Source organism: Montipora foliosa, chromosome 13 (assembly GCF_036669935.1).
Source record: "Montipora foliosa isolate CH-2021 chromosome 13, ASM3666993v2, whole genome shotgun sequence".
NCBI classification, from domain to species: Eukaryota; Metazoa; Cnidaria; class Anthozoa; order Scleractinia; family Acroporidae; genus Montipora; species Montipora foliosa.
In genome coordinates this window covers 24,292,446-24,312,403 of record NC_090881.1, presented here as the reverse complement: position 1 = coordinate 24,312,403, position 19,958 = coordinate 24,292,446, and the positions used below count along the sequence as shown (strand labels likewise).

Sequence of the window (19,958 nt, the reverse complement as noted above, 5' to 3'; positions counted from 1 at the left end):
CAAATCAAAAACCCCAAAATGATTTACGAATATAGGCACACAAAGTCAAGGCTTCATTCCTCATTGTTCTTTGGCTCAGTTTTGGCCTGTTCACAGTTTGCGATAGACATTGCAAACTGACGGACGTGCCACTAAACACGTCTTTTCATGCGGTTCTCCGGCAACTAAATCGGTTCAATCAGCACTCAAGATATCCTCGCCACCAGAGCCTCGGATCGTCAGTCAAGAGAAGAGCTCTGGGGTCGAGATTGCACGCAAGAGTGAGAAGTCGTGTCCAGCGCGCACGCGTAGGCGTTTAATTATTCAATAACACGAGGGTAAAACAGATTTTTAGGAGCGTGTATTTACGCACGCAATTCAAGCTGTTTTCGCAGCTGAATTAGTTCGAACATGCTGTGCATGTAATCACATGCAAAATGTCGTTTCCCGCACGCATGCAGGTGTAGGCGTTACAGACAATGACAAGAGAAAGTTGAGCCATGACCTCGAGGGTTTTTACCCTTCGCCATTTTTCAGGTCTGCAGGGTGTGAAACTAAGCAGATCACCGAAATGTAGAGATCTGCTCTCAATGCCAAGCAGTCTGATTTCATCAATAACGTACAGGATGAAATGCAGTATCCACTAAGAAGTATGGAGTAACTCAATTGTTTTGATAGAACATATCCCCATGATAGTGATTTATCCATTGCATACCTCTATTCACCTTTTACACAACAAAGGCCAAGGCGAACTCAAGTTTGGACGGGCATTTATCACGATATCACACATGGTTGGCAAGTTAAAATTTCGTCACCCCACTGAATTCTACGCATGAATTTATTTTAGTAAAAATGCAACACAACGTCAAAACGAGCTGTCTGGAAAGTAGACAATGGCAGCCTTTCCAAGGACAAACGACAGGGTTGTTTTCCAACAAACTTCCTGAGAAATACAGCTTTTCTTGATTTCCATCCTTGCTTCGAGTGTTCCTTCTGATCTCAAACCGCATACCCTCTTGGTTTACGTATTGAGACAAGGACGGTAGATCAACGTTTATTTGTCATTAGGTAGTCTTGTTCTTTTGTACTGCAGTGCTTTTATTGTAACTATTGCTGATTTTGTTACAGATATCATCATTATTAGAATTGGTATGCTTGTTGTCAGTTAATATCACGAACTGTGCGCAAGTGTAATGTGTTTCCTGTCCATTGGATTTCAAGTGAAAAACATAGCATTCGCGGTCAGCTTGAGAAAACATTCCACCCTTTCTCTGTGACGCAAAGCTGAAAAATGTGTAAGAACAGGAAAAATCCGCAGTTAGCATATGCTTCACATTAACATGACTTCCGCCGCTTATTTACGTATTTGCTTTCCCAGGCCAGGGGGTGCGGAACTCTTTACAAGGAATTCCCGTAAGTTCGAGTTGTTGATGTCGAACGAGGAACAAAATGACTTCAAATACTTTTAACCCTATACTTCTCCAAAGTTTCAAAAACAATTATTCAGTCAAGTAAATTTTAAATGGTGAATCCTGCGCTCGGTTAAGCAGACTGAATGATGTACATTCAACGTGACATGTAAGTGAGTTGGACAGAAAATAATTAATTGGAGCGAGACTCTCAAGTTAATTCCCTCTCTCTTCAGTGTATACAGAGAAATGCAATTTTTTTTACCAATGCTGCTTGTAACCTCGCAATCTGATTGGCTGATTTTCCGTTGTCGATAAGAGTCTAGACAACGCTGTGCGCGTCATGCTCGTTTCAATTTGTCACGCAATGTAATAGCGAATCAGGAACGCCCAATTTGGGAAATAAACCAATCATACTGCGAGAAAGTTATAGCCAACACTTGCTCTTTCTTCGTGTCATGATTTTGGTCACGCTCTGACAATAAAAACTTTTTTTGGCGTTGAATATTGTGGTAAAAAACAAATCGAAAGTGGTTCAGCGTTGCCTGTACTCTTGTCGACAACGATATTCGTCATCAACATTTTGGCCACTGTGATGACGAATATTAGCAGCCTTGAGTTTGGAGTGTCCAGGTTATGGTCCAAACCGCCAGCACTGGGGTAGAAGAAGCAGGAGCCCATGGCATTGTATTTGTGGAGCGGCGTTTTTTACAGACCAAGTCATTTTTGGATCGATTTTCCCGCGAAACCAGACGTTTCCAGCTAATCATGCAGTTTTGTATGAGAAATATTTATCTTAGTCTTGAGAACGGCCACTCGTGCAAGACAAAGATTATTCAAGAACTTGTCTATAAATGGTGTGATCTGTGAAAATGCCCGGTTACATAGACCTACAATCCTGGTCAAAATGTGTTGGACACCTTTGTTCTTATGCACCAAAAAAGCGTTCGTAAGATATATGTGCTTTACTTTTTCTAAATGCTTATGAGAATAACGACTTTGCTTTCCCCCTTACCCCCTTTCCACAAAGCAAAGTTAAAACAAAGTGCTGCTTTTGTGAATGTTTTCCCGGATTGCGTCAACAGGGAACTTTAGCATCGACGACGGGAACGGCAACGAGAACGTCATCTCAAAACACAATTCTCATTGTTGTACTCGCTTCACGACTATTACAGACCATTACATGCTTTTTAATATGACAAAGGTATAATAATCTCTCAGGAATGAAAACGTTATCTCCAAGTGTTGACGTCCTCCATAAAACCTCATATTTCACTATTTCACGTTGTTGGTTTGCTGACGACAGCAAAGAAATGGATAAAAATGAAAGACGCACGTGCAGAGCGTGCAAAGCTATGGTTTTTTCTCACTAAATATGCAAATGTGTGGTGTTCTCGTTGCTGTCGCCGCAAAAGCTCCCTGACATTGAAAGGGGGAGGGGGCGGGGGGGTCTTAACACAAGTCTATTTTAATTAAACCATTTTAGCTCGTGTCTTAAGACTTTTGACCAGAGGCCGGTTGCTCGAAGCCCGGTTGGCACTAATCGTTGGTTAAGAGGTATCAAAACCAATAGGTTTCCATGGTATTTAACGCTGGGTAACGCTAACCATGCTTCGAGCAACCCGGGCCAGTATTGTAGTAGTATTGGAGTTGTGGGCCCCTGGTTTTGGCTCCAAACACCAAAATAGAAAATAATGGCATAACGACAACTTTCATGGCGACAACTTTCGTACCTTTAAAATAATTTGTCCTAAATGTCGCCGGGTAAATACCCTTGTTGCGTGCACTTGTTAAGCAGTCTATTTATATTATGCAATCTATTTATATTATTAAGTTAATACTTTAGGAGAGGGTTGGGTTGATGCTTAAAACTAGTAGGGGACTTATGTTCTATTGTTTTTGCATCGGTACTGCTTTGTACAATCCTTAAATAAATAAATAAACAAATAAATAAACGAGGAAAACAATGGTGCTTTCAGGGCAACGAAAGAACTGCCATTTTTGGGATAAACATGCCTTTCAATACCACTGAAGGTTTATTTCCACATAAACGGAAGCAAAAACTTATTGGTTAGTTGGTGTCATTTGGGCTAAGAAAATACCAATGATGAGACCCCAATTGTTCACACCCACCCAGGCATAAATTTGGCCCGTCAAATTGTCTTAACAATGTTATTATGCTGAAGGAAAACAAACTTGTCCAAAACTGACCGAAGCTGTGGTGGAAACTTAGTGATCAGTAAATAAACTGCAATTTGAGATTCCAGTGAATCCAACATTAGCTTAATCGGCCTTTGATGAACAACTGGGCCTAAACGATATGTAATATGCTTACGTGAAACAAGCCTCAACTGTTTTTCCTAAAACTGCTCGGTCTACTCTTATGCTGTGCAAACTTTAAGTTACTTTAGTGTGAGTTGCGAGCTCAAGAGAGAAAAATCAAGGGTTCATATACAAACGGAGTGTTACAATGCCAACTTGTAATGTATTTTTCATTTTATTATCTAGGAATTGTCAAGGGGGGAGCGGGATGAGTGTTCTTTTAGGGTATGGGGGGGGGGGGGGGAAGAAAGTGCGACAACAAACATTTGCGATATGGGTTGATATTGCCAGATTTCGAATCATGTGAAGACTGCAACATTACGAATAGTTTAAATACGCTAATTTCTTCCATAAAAGTGAACCACTACCAATGATGTCCAAACACGAAAACAAACAAGCAAAATGCATGAAAGCTCAACTTCATTGTCAGGTGTGATGGTTATCATTTTATGGGGCCCTTTCAGTTGTCTGTCAGTGCTTCAGTGCTTTCCAGAAACAGCGAAAATACGTCGCAGTATGTCAACAACTGACTGTTTTTTTGATGGTCTTCTCAGCCTAATAGACAACTCCCGTAATAGAACTTGTGCCCTTAAAATTTTCTCCTCCCCCGAGGTGGAAAACTCTCAGCAACAGTCAAAAAATGTTTCTCCACTCTATGAACTAAAATCGTCAAAACGAAATTCAAGGTTGGCAAATACTTGACGCAAACAATCGAATGAGTCAAAAGAAACCAACAGAGAATGAAGAAAAAAGACTTGACTTGTTGATTTAATACCTTGACCTGGGACATCCCTGACCCCAAGCGTTCGATGACAGCGTATTCATTTAACGTTATTTTTTTTAGGTCGGAGTTGTTTTAAAACCAAATGTTTCGGCGACTTAAGGTTCGTACAAAGGCATCCGATTAGGGTCGCATGGCTACTGCAATCTTGGACAAAAATAAATGAGAAATAAGTACCCCCTCCCCCCAAGATAAATGATGAATCCAATCCGCGCACAAGTTGAAGCCCGCCATTTTTTCATCATTGAAATTGGGGGGAAGGGTAGGGTTTATTTTCCATTTGAAATGTCCAAGACTGTAGAACTACTATCTTTCAACTGGCTATGTAAGAGGTTAACGAGTAAAATTTATTTTTGTAAGGTCATGACTTGCATAGTTTTCCACTTTGAATTCAGGATTTTGGTAGTTCAGTCTACAGCTTTTGGAATAACCGTTCCCTCTTCAATGAAGGGTTCTATTTCCTCTTGTTTTCATACCCAGTCCACGGTACTCGATTGTTCTCTCAAGCACGTTTAGTTAGATACAAGACCAACCAGCAATCGTGATGGATGATTCCAGTTACGAAGACAGCTGGAATGGATTGGTAAAACGGCATTACGCAACAATTTACAACGTCGAATTTCATTGCTTCTGGAGGAGGAGCAGTTTAACTGTCTTCGTAGTCCATTGTTTCTGTTGTTTATTCAACTGGGTCAAATGCATTCTAAAACAACACCAACAAAAAGACATTATTAAAATATGCGCTGCCTAGGCTTACTCTTTGCAAGGAATAGACTTATCTTAAAATAGACCAGTCTGGATGAGAGGCTCCGCATTACGAGTGTAATATTTTTTAGAATACTTTGAGATATCTCATTCTCATGACCGACACGTGCATGCTTCAGTGCGTTAAATGCCATGATTTCGTGTACCGAGAGGAATTGGGACAAGATTTAAACAAAGATTTGTTTCAAAAATAGACCATTTTACAGTTGTGGCTAAGTTACCAGGCCTAGCAAAGGAAGCGCGGCTGCCGGTGACCCTGTTTCGATACAAACCTTCACGCTTTTGTAATGTTAATATGGACTAATTAGCGTTACAACAACACAATGGTCTGTATCAATGCAAGGTCACCGGCAGCCTCGCAGCCATTCATAGGCTTGGTCGCTGAGCAAACAACTGTAAAATGGCCTATTGCTAAAACTTGGTGAATATTCTGTGCTACGAGTTTCTGCTCTCAGTCAATCCTTGCAACTCCTGTTTCCGACTATACTTTGAAAAAGCCTTCATTTCATTTCATGCTTTTTTTAACGTTTGCAATAACACGAGAGCGCGCGTGTTTCCGTCATTCCATCACGTGCTTTTCGGCTCACTTTACTGTTAGTGGGTCAACAAAATAGTTGTTTTTATAAACGACAGCTGTTTATAGAATGCTTTTGAACAACAAAGACCACCAAAATAGCAACTTTGAGACGTACAGCTTAAAGACTGTGGGACCAATTCAAAATAAAACTATCCAAAGCGTTGTTTTCCTGTCTGCAGAGGCTGCACTTCATAAGATCAATGGTTCCAACACAATTCCTGCGTTCAGCTGTTAGGGGTACATTCCAGCATTACCATAGGAAGGAAAGACAGTTGTCCTGTGGTGCTGTCACACGAACACTTGAAATTGATTTGAAAATTTGAGCCCACGGGCATGGAGACAGAAAAATAAAAACCTTTAGCACAACATGGAAGGGTTGGGGAATGGAACTGCGGAAATGGAAGTGGAAAAGAAATTAAGTAAAAAAGAGGGGAGAGTTCGAAACGAAGGGGGAAGGGGACTGGAGAGGGGATAGGGTTGAAGTTGGGGATGGGGAGAGGGGGTGATAGGGTACTGGTTCCACGGATATCGAGCCAATATCGTTGGGCCCTATTTCCAAAGACGTTCGTCAAGGAGGAGAGCACATTTTGACGTAGTTTGTCTTATGAGAAAGTAACAGCCTCACAGGTATTTAACGACTGAAATGCGTCTCACAAGAAACACCAAGCGCGAGAGGCCTCGCAGACGATCGAATCAACGTGACGTGGGAAAGGCACGGAGCTCGAAAGGCCAAAGCGCATCAGCAAAATTGTCAGATAGAGTCTTAAGAACGAGAGAAAACACCGGTGAAGGATAGGAAGACTAGGGTATCTTCTGCGAGACCTTTTACTTCCTGAATGGGTAATTTTTGTGATAAAAAAGGATCATTACATAAAAGTGAAATTTGAGATTCGAAAATATTTCAATCTTGCTCTGTCAGGTTTGACAAGGTCATCATACCTTCGGTGTCGGCATATTTTCAGCTCACCACTTATGTGACAATACAGTTTGGCCCATCCTCCGACCATCCCACATCACGTAGCAGGAACACCAAATCCGACAACGTGTTCATTGGTCTCTGGTTCCATTTCTCTTGGTGAGGAACACATTTTTTAAAAACAAGAGTGACCCATTTAAAAGCTCCATCCCAATATAACAACTTGAGAAAGATTTTAGAGATAAAAAGGACCAAAGGGAGCTTTACAATCTCTCACGAAAAAATCCTCGAGAGTGCCTTCAACAAGCTTGGAAGAAAGAAATCCATAAAATTTTAAAGGTAAGTAAACTATACCTTATATGCCTTCCAGAATTCTTTAAAGGGAAAAACGAACTACTCTGTCCTTGATTAAGTCGACTGTCCTACCTTAACCGGTAATTTTATCTTTTTGCCGCATCAGGTTATTTTCGCTAAGCACTCGACAACAGCGTTAACCGAAAACTGTTCGCGAAATCGCTCAACAATACGCTCAGTCTTAATTAACTAGTTTTACGAAGCGTTTGGCCAGATGCCCGCCGATACAAGGAAAGGAGGAAGAAGAATTCAAGTTCTTAGGCAAATTTTGATTACGAAATCTCGAATCTTTTCAACCATTGGTTATTCAGCAAATTACGCATTCTAACTTCTGTCTAGGCCAATATTATGTCTTAAAATCGAGACGGCGAACTCTAAACGAAGTAACAGAAGCTCTTCAACGCTGATGCGGATACGTCATCATGATCAGAATAACGCTTTAATATATGTAGGTCTAAGCGCCATTCCATCGTTTGACAGCGACAAAACACAGGTAATCTTGGAGATTTAGATTCCTTTCTCTCCAGTGTTTACAAATCCCAAAATAAAGTTTTGATTTAAAGCTGATGGATACAGTTAAGGCTGCTAAAATCGGTCTGATTTGTCAGCTTGGGGTGGATTAGGAGGCGTTTTAGGGGGAGTCGTCAACATTTAAATGGCTTATTTGGGAATCTGGATTTCCGTTCGAGTCTAGGAATATCGATCTCATTTCCCCTCATGAAACATTTCGTCTCGAAAAGTGACATACAGACGAAACAAAATGTGCCAATTTTGTTCCCTTAGTAAGTTTTCGTAATTTGCGCCATCCTTACGCCTGATCTTTAAGGAATGACACCGCTTAATTTTGTAACCCTAAAAGAGTAAAATACAGATCGCAACAGTAATCTGACACTACGTAGGGCTTAACAATTAGATACAGGGATCGGGGAACTTTAGGCCATGCAATCACCATTAAGGTCTCCCAGATTAGGTTAAAATAGAGTATCCAATAAGAAGCAATAAGCTTTCGTATGTGTACTGAGAAATTCCCAATGGAACAGAAGGCCAGTCAGTCCCATAGTGTTCCAATACATATTATGTAGCTTTGCGTTGAAGACAAAAAACGCGGTTCTCGAGCTTCCGTGTTTGGTGTTCCACGTCCGGCCTACTGGCTGAGATAGTGATTTTTGATTTCTGCCAATACTTATGCGAAATTAAGAACTGGTTTTGATAGGAGGCGCGAGTTCAAGCGCAAGCGCAAGAAACACACGCAAGCCACGAAGCGCCTCGATCTAGAATAGTACCTTCTGTTTTTAGAACAAACGACACCACGAAGCTTGTGGTTATGCCTAAGTCACCAGTCAGTTGTGAACAAGGACGAGTAACCATACGGTACACCACTTGGCAAACTACACGTATTAGGTTTCATTTGTAGAAATCAGCTATCAATGCTACCAATGCTGTTATCTAACTCAAACTCTTTAAATGTCCCTGATGAATGTCAAAATGTTGTACACCATTGCACAACTAGATGCCACAGGGCTTTTCAACTTGAAAGCACATTACCATTGTCTTCGTTGAGAGACCAGTTCGGGTGCAACTGAGTTGAGAGAGCAAAAGCTTGACTCAAACTTTCGCAGAAAGCCTCATTTACAATTGATCAATTTGAATTTCAGAGGACAGCTTGTTTAGCGTCTTCCATAACAAAGGATGACCGAAGAAAGTACCGGTTTTACTCTATTTTAGGTCTCCCTGCAATTCACACAAAGCGCAATGCTACCGGTATTAAAATGAGATCCTGTCATAGCGTATCTCTTCATCTTAACCAGGCTACAGGATAGCCGACTAAGAAAAACAAATATATTGCCAGAGTCTCGTTTAAGGCGTACACGTCTGTGATTAAAATCGTTGAGAATAAATGTGTAAAACGCTGTTCACTGGGGATGATCAGATGGGCGTTGTGCGAGTCTTTTCCGCATCTACCGAGGTTACGATTTTCGCAAATGGTATGTTGAGAACTTTAACAACACATATCCTACAAAAATTGTAAAGAACGACGCACTCAAATTCCCACACCCAAACAGAAAATAGTGACATTTGCATTCTTTTCTTATATCTGAAAAGTTAACACGAAATTGAAAAATTACGCAAACTTATCCTAAGCACCCTTTCGGCAATCTTAAAGATTTGACTTCTGATGAAAATCAAAATTTGGGTAATAGTTTTGACCACGTTTGAAACCGTTATGGAATTTTGGAAAGGAAGCGACTTTCCTTTGTATTTCTTTTTTTTGTCTTTTCGACGGAGGAATGCAAAGCGTACCGTACACGTCAGAATGTCACGGTATATCAAATGACAAAAATGACGTTGTAAACTCTTGAGAAAATAGTGCGTCCTGTTCATCTCCGAGGAAGTTTGCTTGGGACATCATTGAAAGAAACTTTCCATTTACAATGTTAAGCTTATTCACCTTTCGGAAACGGATTTTCGCAGACCGAGATTTGCTCGTCACATGACTTTTACGTCATTATGTTATGACAATCTTAAATGTTTTTGTTCGCTCTTGTAAACACCAAGTCGACTCTTGAAAATCATCAAGGTTAGGGGGCCTGGAATACTGCCAATGAGAAGCGAGCAATCAGAGATAATGCGGCAATCAAGTCAGACCAGTTTCTTGATTCCATTTGCCCATCCCCCTTACACACCCGCAGAGCACAAAATCCCTCGCACGCCGTTGCGGCAAGAACACGCGAAACTCCGTCCTCGTCAATTTGTGGCCGTTCGAATACTAGAGGCCTCTTTGGTCTTTTGTTAAGCACCAGGTCCAAGTAAGCGAACACTGCACTCAACGCGGACTGCTAAAAAACTATTTGTGATTTAAGAGCTACAATTTCTTTGCTCTTGGAAAGTGCAAGATTTATCCAAGGTGAGATGTCTTGTAATCTATATTTTTGCTAGCGAAAGAGACCTTTATTCAGTCTTTGGTATTTTTACTACTTCTAGATAAGTAGACAAAGCAATGCGGTTTAGCAATTGAAACGCTTCCAGACCCACACGCAAGGAAAAAATATCATGACCTTTGTTGTGGTTGTCTCATCAAAATACATTCGAGAGAACATCAAGATCTCGCAAATTACAACTTCACTTTCAAAACCCCACCAAGGGCCACTAGATACTAACACGTGTTTCTATTCTCTATGCTTTAAGAGTCTTCAAAATAGCTTGCACATTCCGGTATGCGTGTTCGTTCATGGCCGATCGCGTTACAACAAACACTTAGACAAACCGTAGGGGTTGAGATCACGCTTGGAGATTATCTTTCTCTTTGTTCATCCAGAAATTTCGCTGTATGGCGCAGTCGGTATTATAAAAGTGATTTGTGCTGTATTTGACCTTGACTTGCTTCACTTAAACAGACTGACAGCCGAGCTAGAGTTGTACTAACTACCGCTCGAGACGAAAGAAAACTCGTGTTCTACCACACCGAGTTTCGAGCCACTAAAACGGAAGGATTGATTTTCATGGCGCGCCAGTTGTTACAATATTACGTCTACTCCGTCAGGTTCCAACCAGCGTCGACATGAAATGTAAGAGCACCAAAACAGGATCATTTCTTTCTACGCGCATTCTGTGGCTTATTAGGTAGTGACCCTTGGCATACCGGTGATGACGCTGGGCCGAAAAGCGGGAAAACTGATAGAATTTCGCACACTTACGTTACTCCGCTAGAGATAATATCACATTGAACTGAACGACTTCGAAGTAGGAAAGATTAAAGAGAAGCTTATTACTAGGAAATACCGGAACAACATAAAGAGCTAAAAAAATAAACAAATTTCTGTATCTCCCAGGTGGTTAGCATCACACGATTTTGGCTAAGAAAAGGAAACCGATAGGAGCGAATGAGTTACACAGGACGCAGACAAGAAAACCGCAATCGACGATTCGAGTGTTTGAACCACAGATTAAACTGACACAAGAGAGTTTGGAATCGTTTTTTGGCAAGTTTTCCCCTAGTTAGATAACTAACTGTCGACGGGATGGTAGTCCAATAGTTTCCAAAGCCATAATTGGTATAATTTACCTCGTAAAATTCGAAATTGGAAAATTTCAGAATGAGTGCATGTAAAGCTTGGATGAAACCACCACCCATTAATTTCCCTTTAGAACGTTTTCATTGAAGTTTGATTATATGGGTGAAACTCAAAAGTTAGACCGGTCAAATGACAGCCACGATGCAGTACTCTCCAGTGGTGCTGCTTTTTAGGTTAGGGCGCGGTTGATTTTAACGCGGGAATCTGCTTTTTTCAGTCTTGAAATTCTTCAGTACGACCATTTAAATGAAAGCGACTTACCAGTGCTATGTTTCTGTTTATTTAAGACTTCCATGATTTTTCCTTTTTTTAATCTTGTCTTAAACCGCATGGTGTTATCATTCAGCTCAAGGCATGATCATCCATGTATAAATTCCTATTGCCACGATTGTGGGTGTGGTTCTTCCTTTTGCGTTGTAATGTGTAACCATTCAAATTAACGCTATTACGCAGCACTTTATGCACAATGCTTTTCACTTTTCAACTCGGCGGCTACTACTTTGACAGCTATCTAGTTACACATGACGAAATCATTCTGGCAGGTCTACATTTTTTCTGACTCCAAACTAAGACACAAAGATCCCCAAAGGCCTCCAACAAATTTACTATAAGAAAGGTCGATTTGTGAGTTTTGATTCACTTCTTCGTAGTATTTGTATTCATTTCTAGAGGGTAAAGGTCTCCCGGTCAAAGGGAGCAAATTTCTGCGGGCCTATTTGAATTTGTATCTCCTCCAATGTCAGCAATTTTACAACATCTTCGAGATAAGAGCGGGATACGTAAAGTAAGTTCACTGTTGCATAAGATGAAACTCAAAAACTCAAGTGGATTACAAAAATAGAAGGAATTAGACACGCTATCGCAAAAATTGAAAAAGAAATGGTGATATAAATTCTCCCAAATCGATTTGCCGGCTTAGATTAATGGAAGGTGACCCAGAGTTCTTAAATTAAACAAATATGAGAATGCTTTGAAAATCAATACACTGTCTTGACTCCCGCCCCACATAAAAAAAGGAAGAACACGATAAAGTTGAATAGGGCTTCTTTCATTGCCTTAGTAAAGTAGCTGTTCAAACTTTAGGGACTCGATTTTCTCTCTCAGAGCATCCAAGCTTTCACAAATCATCACTTTCCCACTTCCGAGTGGTTTGAAAATTTAAGGATATGACTAAGCAATATGGGTGACCCGGCTCACGTGGATCTTTACGTAATCTTTAAAAGAATTATCATTTGGACTATGAAAACTGAACTCCAGAACTAGCGAATAACCTATCCCTGGCCGACAATGAAAACTGGATGAAACATCGCTCATGATGCATCGTAGTTTGCTACAGGGCGGTCTATCCCGGCAATAGTAAATCGTTCATTAAGACGCATCGAGCTTCTAGAGTTTCCGGATTGCGTGTCCAACCCCCATTCTAGACAAAACTGATTTACAAAAAGATATGAGATCAACGGATCGACCTGCAAAACTAATCTAACAACTGTTGCATGAAAGCATGTTTAAGTATTTTCAGTATGGCTAGGCTTGCTTAAAAAGGAGGTAAGATAGGATTCTTTCGTGCTCTTTGCTTTATTTGATGACAGTTTGTTTCCGTTGAGAGGCTTGGATTTCCCTTGCTTCGCGCCAATACTTTGAAAGTACGTGCAAATGTCTTAACCAAGATTTGGCCGATATCCTCGAAAAAGACACTGCACTGGAGGAATAGCTGCTGACATTCACTTAGCGACAGCTCCATTGAAAAAAATAAGGTTACAAATTGATAGAAATAACACTACATGTTATCCGAGAATAAAAAGCTTCAGCTCCACAATCTAAATAGTTTTCCAAAACAAACTGAATAACAGTCAAACACTTCATGCAGACTCTAAAATTAGTCCCACACAAAAAAGGCGCAGAAACTTAAGAGAAAGGTGTAGTAAATTAAGAGGTTTAAGTTATTTTGTCTTCTCTCCAAAACAAACATCGTTTATGGCTGAAACTGGTAATGTAGATATCACGCGTGCATGAAGTGACTGTGAATGTTCGATATCGTGTTGGTCATCGAATAATATTTGAAGTCTCTTTGATTCACTGCTTAAAAAAGCTCACTTCAACCTACTACCCATGATCATAATCTAACTTAGATATATATGTCAAATACAGTGATCGCAGGAGGGCCATTTTAAGAGGTAGGGATAAAAAAAATTGGATACTGAGACAAACAAGCACTCAAAGTTTCCGTTTCCCTATTTATCATGCATGGAAGGCTATAGCCACCCAAACCCCTCCTCTACGCGATCGTAGAAGCGCCACTGTAATTACACGTTCTTATTGGCTGTTCACATCGAGGATAAATAGTAATGCCAGGCTAAATTAAGAATAAAATACAAACAGCGTAGATAAACATTTTTTAAAAATGCATTTTTATATGAACTCGTTCTCATATTAACTTGACGTTTCCTATGCTTGTCTACAAACATTCTCAAAAGTAACCGTTACATTTTCAAAGTTTTCTTATATACAAAATAAAGATATCTGGGTATTATATTGAAAAAAGATCTTAAATAACCAGAAAGCATTGACAGTGGTTGATTGTTACTAATATAGTAACAACTTCTCACTACCAACGTTCGAATTCATAGAGAGCTTCAGACATTACCCAAGAGCTGGAAAAATGCATTAAAAAAAATGTTTATCTCCTCTGTTTGTATTTTATTCTTAACCTACGATGGCCGAAGAGCAAGAGTTTATACAATGCCAGGCTACCTTGTATCCACTAATGCATATGAACACCACAACACACGAGTACGAAAAGTGACATGCTGGAGTGTATATAGGTAACACGCGAAGAACATCAAGAAAGTTAAGTAAAAAACCTTGATTGGCTGAAATAACAGCCAAAACAACTGCAAGTATCTAAAAATAGGCACGCATTGCGTACGTGTGGTAGTGCAGTAACACAGCGCTTTATTCCTTATTGTCAAATGAGCTGCGTTTTGTCTTCCAGGAGATTCAAGTTGTCTTTGGGTAATATTTAGCTCTAATAGTAAACGATATTGTTTTGCTATCGTGTATCATTATAGTGCCATGGTAGATGTCTTAGGTAAATAGCCCCCTGAGAAGACATGTTGGTTACTAGCAAAATACTAAACCCAGATATATTGAAGAAAATAAAAGGGAATCGAGAAACATTGGCTTCGAGGGTGACATGTTCATCATTTTCAAGTTCCCTTACAACTTCTTTCTTACACAAGTTTAAGCGTGCGCTCTGAGATTCTGACAGATTCTGACAGCTACATGTTCACTAAAGTTTGCCTGTCCGGTGGGGTTAGTATCTGGATGGGTGACCTCAAAAATACATACCACTTAGCAAAAGAAAGATAAGACTGAAAATTCTATTATAACGCTCAAAAATGCGAACTAAGCAAGGTACAGATTTTGTTAGCCTTCTTTATGCGAAACAAATATTGATGCAAAAGTAAATAAATATTGATACACAGCAGGAGCCCATGAGTAGGAGCCTCCATATGCACTATATCCTTGAGTCAACCTTTGCCCGTATCTTTCTATCTTTAGAACCAACCCTTCAGCAGGAGACTGGAATTTACATTAATTTACATCAATTCGCACAATTTGCGTACATTTTTTTGCTATTTTCGTTAGACAATGAATTTATTCTGATTGGCTATTTTAAACAGCGCGTGCAGTGCCAAACAACTCGTGGCGTTCTAAAAATAGATATATACGAGCAAAGGTTGACTCATAGGGCTTGTATGGGGGAGGCAAGCTCCTACTGATGGGCTCCTGTACACCGATTTTAGGAAGAGCAGAAGGAAGTTTTCAGGACGGTCAATCGAGAATAAAATATTTTGCCATCAGCAATAAAATTTGCGACATGAAAACAACACTAGTTTTGAACCGCGAATATAAAAAGCTACGATCAGCGAAAAACATACAGGCGATTTTTCCTACGTTCAATTTTTTTATTGTCCTTCGGCTGCATAAGTAAATCACAAAATCGAAAGTGACATCGAATTCAGCGGGTGCCGTGATGAAGTTACCTTGCTTGTTTACTCGCGAAACAAATGATACATGTGTCAAAATGATGGCAAGATACCGGGTTTTTGTTTTTGTTACTTCGGTTTCTTTTTTCTTTCAAGTGTTATAAAGTTTGACAAGAAATGTGCGAATTCACAAATTTACTCTCCTAGACGAGGTTATTTGTCACCAGGTAATTCCATCGTTTTGGAAATAGAAGCTGCTTTATTATTTATCAGCGTCACAAATTCTCGCCGATTTTGGGGTTCATTTTGTTGAAACTCAAGCACGCTTGCAACAGACCTTCGTGACTTATGCACGCGCTGCGGGCCTATTGGCACCACGGTCACTCTTACACTCCACACAACCCGGTGACATAGTGTGAAGTGCAATGAAGTGCACTACCACAAAAACGTAACTTGTAACTATGAGTTTATAACATAAAAAGGCGGATTTGATGGGAAAAAAAAGGAACTACACCTAAAGCATATTAAGCTGACTCTTTTTTTTCATATTTTCTTTCTTTCAAACTTTATTTCAAATATCTAACATCTCCTTCATTAAGCATCTTGTTTGGCGTCCACTAATTTCTTGCCTTTTAGGCACCAATAAATAGCAACTAAAGACGAAAGAGTAAGAAAATTCTCATGTCTTACATATTAAGCAGCAGTCTGCCATGTGCTGTAAATCCGTATAACAACTCCGTTTAGAATCGGAAAGGTTGGATTTTCAAGTCAACAAAAACTCTTGACATTTTAGGCAGGTAAGTCATCATAAATAAGCAAGCATAGTAAATCAAAACAATCTGAGATTTCAGTGACATGACTATTTCCTATACAGAATGAGATGATGAACTTGGACGTTGTCAATGTGACACCTTTAGCATTCTCTCTCAAAGTCCACTCCCAACCGCAAGTGAGGCTTTTAACTGTTAAGTCTTTAAGTGAAAAAATCAATTTTGGACACTATTAGGAATTTTAAGCTCATAGTACACAGTATTTCACCTTTTTACGTCTCATGCTTTGTGTTTCTACCAAAATCCACTGAAAATATCATGTTTGCTTTTTGTGCCACTGATTTAAACAGCACTAAAACGAAAAAAGGATATTTTTTTCTTACAATAAAGGAAACGAATTATCATCCCAAGAAAACGTTATAAACAAGGACATTCGTTTTAAAGAAGCCCGTCTTATGTCTTTTTCCATTTTCATGACGGCAAACTGGATTTGTTTCTTTTTTCTTTAACCCGTTTTTTAAAGCGACCCACGAAATGCGGATTTAAGTATAAACTACTTTGGGTTTTTAAGCAACTCTGACAAAAGCCAATGAACAAATACCTTTCTGTGAAGTTCTTCATTTTGCTGCGATTTTATTATTTGGCTTGTAAGGAAACCCAAATGAAAGAAACAACGAAAGCATGAATTAAATTAAATGAATGAAAGAAACGGGAGGCAATATTATCGCAATCCTCGCAGCATTGTTAAACCCGAAAGGAATTCTTGAAACCGAGCCAGTTTCCATTATAATCAAATGTTGTTCTTATTCCGCATTCTCCCGGGAACTGATCGGTTTAAATTAACGAATCATTCCTTGAGAGGAAGAATGTGTTTTGACTTCACCGGCTCGATTACTGCGACTATGCACAGTCGACGAGGTCTTCTGCTTACACTAGGCTATCCTTTTTGCAGCCAGTTGACCTTGTCGTATGATGGAGTCTAGCATTAAAGCAGTCAGAACGTCAGAATGTACATCTCATTTCACAAAATGAAAAGTACTTTTACTTCTTGGCCAGAATGCGATTTACATGATCCTAATCTTGTGAGTAACCTTCGACCCTTTGCCTTTGTAAGGTTCTTAATCAGTACGATGGATTCAATTAACTTTTCATCAGTAGTATGTTGATAAGTGAAGGTTGTCAATGTCGAAGGATTTGTTTGCAATGGGTTCCATTGTTACACGAAACAACAGGAAACTAATTAAAGCTGTCTCCTCTCTTCTGTTAAAGCGTGACCAAGAAGATAGATGGCGATTCCAAGAGTGACGGTAGCTATTGCATTGTGTTATCTGCTCTTTCCCACACTGTCTGCAGAAGGTAAGTTAAGCGTTAGTTTTTAACTGTCAACTTTCATTGCTTGATCATAAGTGGAGAGGAAGTAAGAGAATCGACTTCTATCCTCAGCCGGACATTAACGTCAATGGTGTTGTCATTTGTCTCCCCAGAGTTCCGCATTTTTGCAAAATACGGTGCAACTCCGATTTAACAAAGGGCCTAGGGACCGAGAAACTTCCTCTTAGTTTCGATGTATCGAGATCCTTTTCCCATACATCTAATAGTAATTTACCAGTGACCTTTCGATTGTCCATAGGGGTAAAGTAAGAGGTGATCGACATAGATACCACAGGGATTAAGCAAATAGAAGGCAAACGACCATACAGAACATTTTTGGAAACATTCCCGACACCGAATTCCTGGCGATATTATTCGAGAACACTATTTTTGATCAAATTATTGTCGAGTTCATTTAACCATAAAAGCGTTTCATACTGTGATCCCGCAGTCTTCCTATGTTGCGCAAACGAAGGCTGTAGTACGAAAAAAATCTACTTCAGTTAGGTCACAGGTGACATTTTCTCGCCAATTGTAAGTCTACCAATAATGCGTACGATGTTTTCAATTCTCAGTTCTATTTCCTTGCATGTTTCAGGATATGCTGCGGGAACAAAATTTACAGGGACACCTCGTCCAAATTTGTATGCAGTACCTGGTAGAGACGTTTATTTCCGATGGAAATTCTCATTTGCTAGTGTACAGGACAGAAGCGAGCTCGACTCAGTCATCTGGGGGCAGACAGATCACAAGCACAGAATATCAAACAAATACATGACAGTAGAAGTTTCGCACGTTGTGAAAGAGCATGTTAATTCTGCACTCACGCCAACACTAAGAGATAGGTTAGCCGTTTCTTTTGTGAACATCACCCAAAGCGAATGCAATGTGGAGTTCGTGTTAAAGAATGTTGACAAGGAGGACACAAAACGTACTTACGGCTGTACAGTACAACTACTTGACATGGACATGAGGCATGGTCCTATTCGCCTTACCATGGCAGGTAAGATTCAGTTCACAGATCAATTTCGTTAGTTTTTTACTCGTAAAAAGATACCTCTGCACCTTGTGACCAGCCCCGAATTAAGGTAAAGTTCCTTTTTTCATTTCGTTTTGTTGTATTTTATTCTAAAGTCAATACAATTAGCTAAAAAAAGCTAATTGTTTATTTCCGCTGCAAATTCTCATTTGCAAATTCAAAGCACAGAGTCGACTTCCATGCAGTCATCTGGGGGTAGACAGATTATAACGACAGAATATTTAACAAATACACGACAGTTTGTCCAAATGAAACACATCGTGTTAATCCTTCACTCGATTCAAATCTAAAAGCAAGGTTAGACGTTTCTGTGAACACCACCCAAAGCAAATGCAACGTGGACTTCGTTTTAAAGAAGGTTGCCATCTCGGGCACACAACAACATACTTATGGCTATACAGACTTCGAAGAAGTCATCTGGGAGCAGACAGATAATAACGCCAGAAATTTTAACAAATACATGACAGTTTTCCCCGATGTGAAAGAGTACGTTAATCTTACACTCAATTCAAATCTAAAAGCAAGGTTAGACGTTTTCTGTGAACATCACCCAAAGCGAATGCAATGTGGAGTTTCGTGTTAAAGAAATTTATGTTATCATGTTGGACACACAACATACTTACGGATGTAAAATAAAAGTTGACGGCTACGACATTAGAGATGGTCCTATTGGCTATTGGCCTTACCATGGCAGAGAAGATTCTTTGTTAGGTTTTTTTATTCGTAATAAGGTACCTAAGCACACCCGAGGAATCCTTTTGACCTATCCCGACGGTTCTTTTTTTTATTTCATTTTGTTGTATTTTATTTTAATGCCAATACAATTGGCTAAAAAAGGCTAATGGCGAACTACAGAAGAAAAAGGACTTGCAAAAGCAAGTTTAAGTCAACAAAAAACAATAAAAATGGAAAAGAAATAAAATTTCAAGGTATGGGCCAATGTGAAAAGTGATTCGTTAAGTCATCTCAACGAACTCGTTAGTTACAAATCATACTGGAGTTACAATAATTATTATTTTCTTTGTCTGAATTAGAAAAAAATGAACTACTTTTAGAGTCCCAAAAACCATGTGAGACAAATTATTGGTAATGATCCTGTTAAACAACCCAGATTACAAACAAAAACACAAATACCCATGGCATCTCAAGGAATGAAACCTATGACCTCCAGCCACAGCTATTGCGATGGCGCTAGTCAAGCAAAGAGTTCCGGTAAATGGACTTTGAACTTAACAAAACGATTTCTCATTTCTGTTTTCAGCTTCGCCCCAAATAACTGGACGATCAAATTTCACCATAGACACCGACGAAGGCAATGACGTCACATTACCATGTAACGCAACTGGCGATCCTGTACCGTCCGTAGAGTGGACAAAGAATGGTAAAACGCTACAGTCCGAAAAGACGGCGCATCTGATTCGTAATATTCAACGCAGTGATGGTGGGAACTATGTCTGCACAGCAAAAAACTTGGCCGGATCTGTGTCTAGCAGTGTTTCTGTGAGAGTAGTAAGATGTAGGTACTTTCTTTTACCTGACATGCAATCTGTGGCCAGTGAGGGATTTTACATGAACCATAAAATGGACTATCCGTAAATCAGATCTTAGATGTC

At 39.7% G+C, this 19,958-nt stretch overlaps 1 protein-coding gene and 1 long non-coding RNA gene across 6 annotated transcripts in view; one reads left to right on the top strand and one right to left on the bottom strand.

The window, feature by feature from the left end:
• Positions 1 to 4,457: 4,457 nt before the first annotated feature.
• Positions 4,458 to 19,958, bottom strand: part of LOC137982728 (uncharacterized) — a 41,837-nt gene continuing 26,336 nt past the window's right edge. The window contains exon 3 of the long non-coding RNA XR_011118802.1: positions 4,458 to 5,194. This is a non-coding gene — a long non-coding RNA (uncharacterized lncRNA). The remainder of the gene's footprint in view (positions 5,195 to 19,958) is intronic.
• The window catches only part of LOC137982725 (uncharacterized), a 32,781-nt gene continuing 19,629 nt past the window's right edge, over positions 6,807 to 19,958 (top strand). Inside the window, exons 1-4 of one of the 5 annotated variants that reach the window (XM_068829865.1) lie at positions 6,807 to 7,088; positions 17,205 to 17,291; positions 17,905 to 18,309; positions 19,607 to 19,861. In XM_068829865.1, coding sequence (XP_068685966.1) covers positions 17,222 to 17,291; positions 17,905 to 18,309; positions 19,607 to 19,861 — 730 coding nt within the window. In that variant the 5' untranslated portion in view covers positions 6,807 to 7,088; positions 17,205 to 17,221. Of the gene's footprint in view, positions 7,089 to 9,663; positions 10,009 to 12,517; positions 12,722 to 15,692; positions 17,292 to 17,904; positions 18,310 to 19,606; positions 19,862 to 19,958 lie in introns of those variants that run through there. The other 4 variants (XR_011118800.1, XM_068829863.1, XM_068829866.1 and 1 more) reach the window with 4 other exon arrangements.